This window comes from Lupinus angustifolius, chromosome LG05 (assembly GCF_001865875.1).
Source record: "Lupinus angustifolius cultivar Tanjil chromosome LG05, LupAngTanjil_v1.0, whole genome shotgun sequence".
Taxonomy (NCBI): domain Eukaryota; kingdom Viridiplantae; phylum Streptophyta; class Magnoliopsida; order Fabales; family Fabaceae; genus Lupinus; species Lupinus angustifolius.
The window spans coordinates 11,329,325-11,331,340 of NC_032013.1; the positions used below are offsets into that span (position 1 = coordinate 11,329,325).

Sequence of the window (2,016 nt, forward strand, 5' to 3'; positions counted from 1 at the left end):
TTCAATCCAAACATTAAAAACCTTCTAGAACATCCATTGTCCTTTTCCCTCTAAACTTATCTAAAACAATCATATTAAATTATTTCCCTAAGTTTTCATACCCACAAGAAACAAACATATATCACTTATAAATTATAAATCAATCATTAATAAATAAAACATGATTTTGTAACATATATTAGTTTTTTTGTATAAGTATTATAATTTAGTAAGATGATATATCATTTTCTTTCCGAGAATCTGAAACCCATAAACCCATTTCCATGTGCCACTACCACCCTTTTATAAACCCCAGAACCTCAACCCCACATATACATTCATTTCCACAACCTCAATAATTTCTCTTTATATTCTCTTTATATTCTCTTTCTATCATCATTTTTCACTCAAAATAGAACGAACAAGAAGAAAAAAACCCATCTACTTCTCAACCACGCTATTAATATCTTCGATCAAGTTCCAAACTTGAACTTCAAGATCTTCTCTTTCTGCAATTTAAATTCTTGGGTGTTCACTAGTTTTGTGAAATACTCTCTTGATTTTTTATTCTCACGATTTCTTTCTACTATGATGGATCTGATTTCGGGTTTACCTGAAGACATAGCCAGAGAGTGTCTGATTCGGGTTTCGTACCAGCAGTTCCCGGCGGTGGCGTCGGTGTGCAAAGTATGGAAGACGGAGATTGCGTCACCGGAGTTTCGCCGTCAACGGCGGAGCACAGGGCACGCCCAGAATATCCTTATAATGGTTCAAGCAAGGCCTGAACCGGAGAATTCTGAAACCGGTTCAACAAAACGCATAAAAAACCCGGTTTATTTTCTCAGCGCATTTGAACCGGAAACCGGAACCTGGACCGAGTTGCCACCGTTACCGGGTTTCGAATCTGGTTTACCAATGTTCTGTCAATTAACCGGAGTTGGACCGGATCTTGTTATAATTGGCGGTCTAGACCCGATGACGTGGAAGGCTTCTAATTCGGTTTTTATTTATAACTTCTTAACCGCTAAGTGGAGACGTGGGACCCACATGCCAGGTCAGCCACGTAATTTTTTCGCTTGTGTGTCAGATTCTCATGGAAGAGTGTACGTGGCGGGTGGTCATGATAACGAGAAGAACGCACTACGTTCAGTTTTGGCATATGACGTGGCATCTGACTTGTGGGTCCCACTGCCAGATATGACAACGGAGCGAGACGAGTGCAAGGCCGTGTTCCACCACGGAAGGTTGTATGTTGTTGGCGGTTATTCTACGGAGGCGCAGGGGCAGTTTGGGAAGAGCACGGATGTGTTTGATTTTGCCACGTGGCAGTGGAGCCTAGTGGACGAGTTTTTGGATTATGCCACGTGTCCGAGGACATTAGTGGATAGCAATGATGATGATGGTGACGATGTTTATATATGTTGTGATGGTGAGTTGATGGTAATGGAGAATGCAACGTGGCAGAAACTAGCTTCGATTCCGAGCGAGACTCGACATGTGGCACATGTTGGAGTGCTTGATGGGGTAGTGTTAGTCATTGGATCTAGTGGATATGGTGAAGAGTATGAAAGTTTAGTCTTTGATGTAAAGAATAATAGTTGGAGAAAATTGGACAGCCCAAAAGGGTTTAGGGGACATGTTCAAACAGGTTGGATTTTGAAGATTTAGGATAATATGTTTTTGATTTGTACACATGATAATGATATAATTAATACTATTATAAATTATATACTTTATATTATTCATCCCTTCCTTATCTCATAATTATAGAGGAATTAAGAAGGATATAAATGTATAATAAGAAATAGTTACTTTGTTGATATAAAATGTTAATAAGAATTTTGTTAACCATTTTGTTAAGTCTTTTTTATTCTTCATTGTTATTATCTCTAGTCTTTTTTTTTTCTGGTTCAAGAGCCTCTCAACTTTTCTACAGTTGATTTTCATTCTCTATTTGGGTAAGAGCCCATGATGGAACGTTTCTTAATATATTTTTAATTTCGGTAATTTTGTGTTAATCTAGTTTGAGACTTTGCC

The 2,016-nt window shown here is 38.2% G+C and overlaps 1 protein-coding gene across 1 annotated transcript; it reads left to right on the forward strand.

Annotated features, from left to right (window-relative positions):
• On the forward strand, window positions 321–1,735 carry LOC109347795 (F-box/kelch-repeat protein At1g80440-like). The gene has a single exon (XM_019587863.1). The coding sequence runs from the start codon at window positions 568–570 to the stop codon at window positions 1,645–1,647; it is 1,080 nt and encodes a 359-aa protein (XP_019443408.1). The 5' UTR covers window positions 321–567; the 3' UTR covers window positions 1,648–1,735.

Coding starts and splice junctions, on each gene's coding strand:
- LOC109347795 (XM_019587863.1), top strand. CDS start 568: ATGATGGATCTGATTTCGGGTTTACCTGAAGACATAGCCAGAGAGTGT.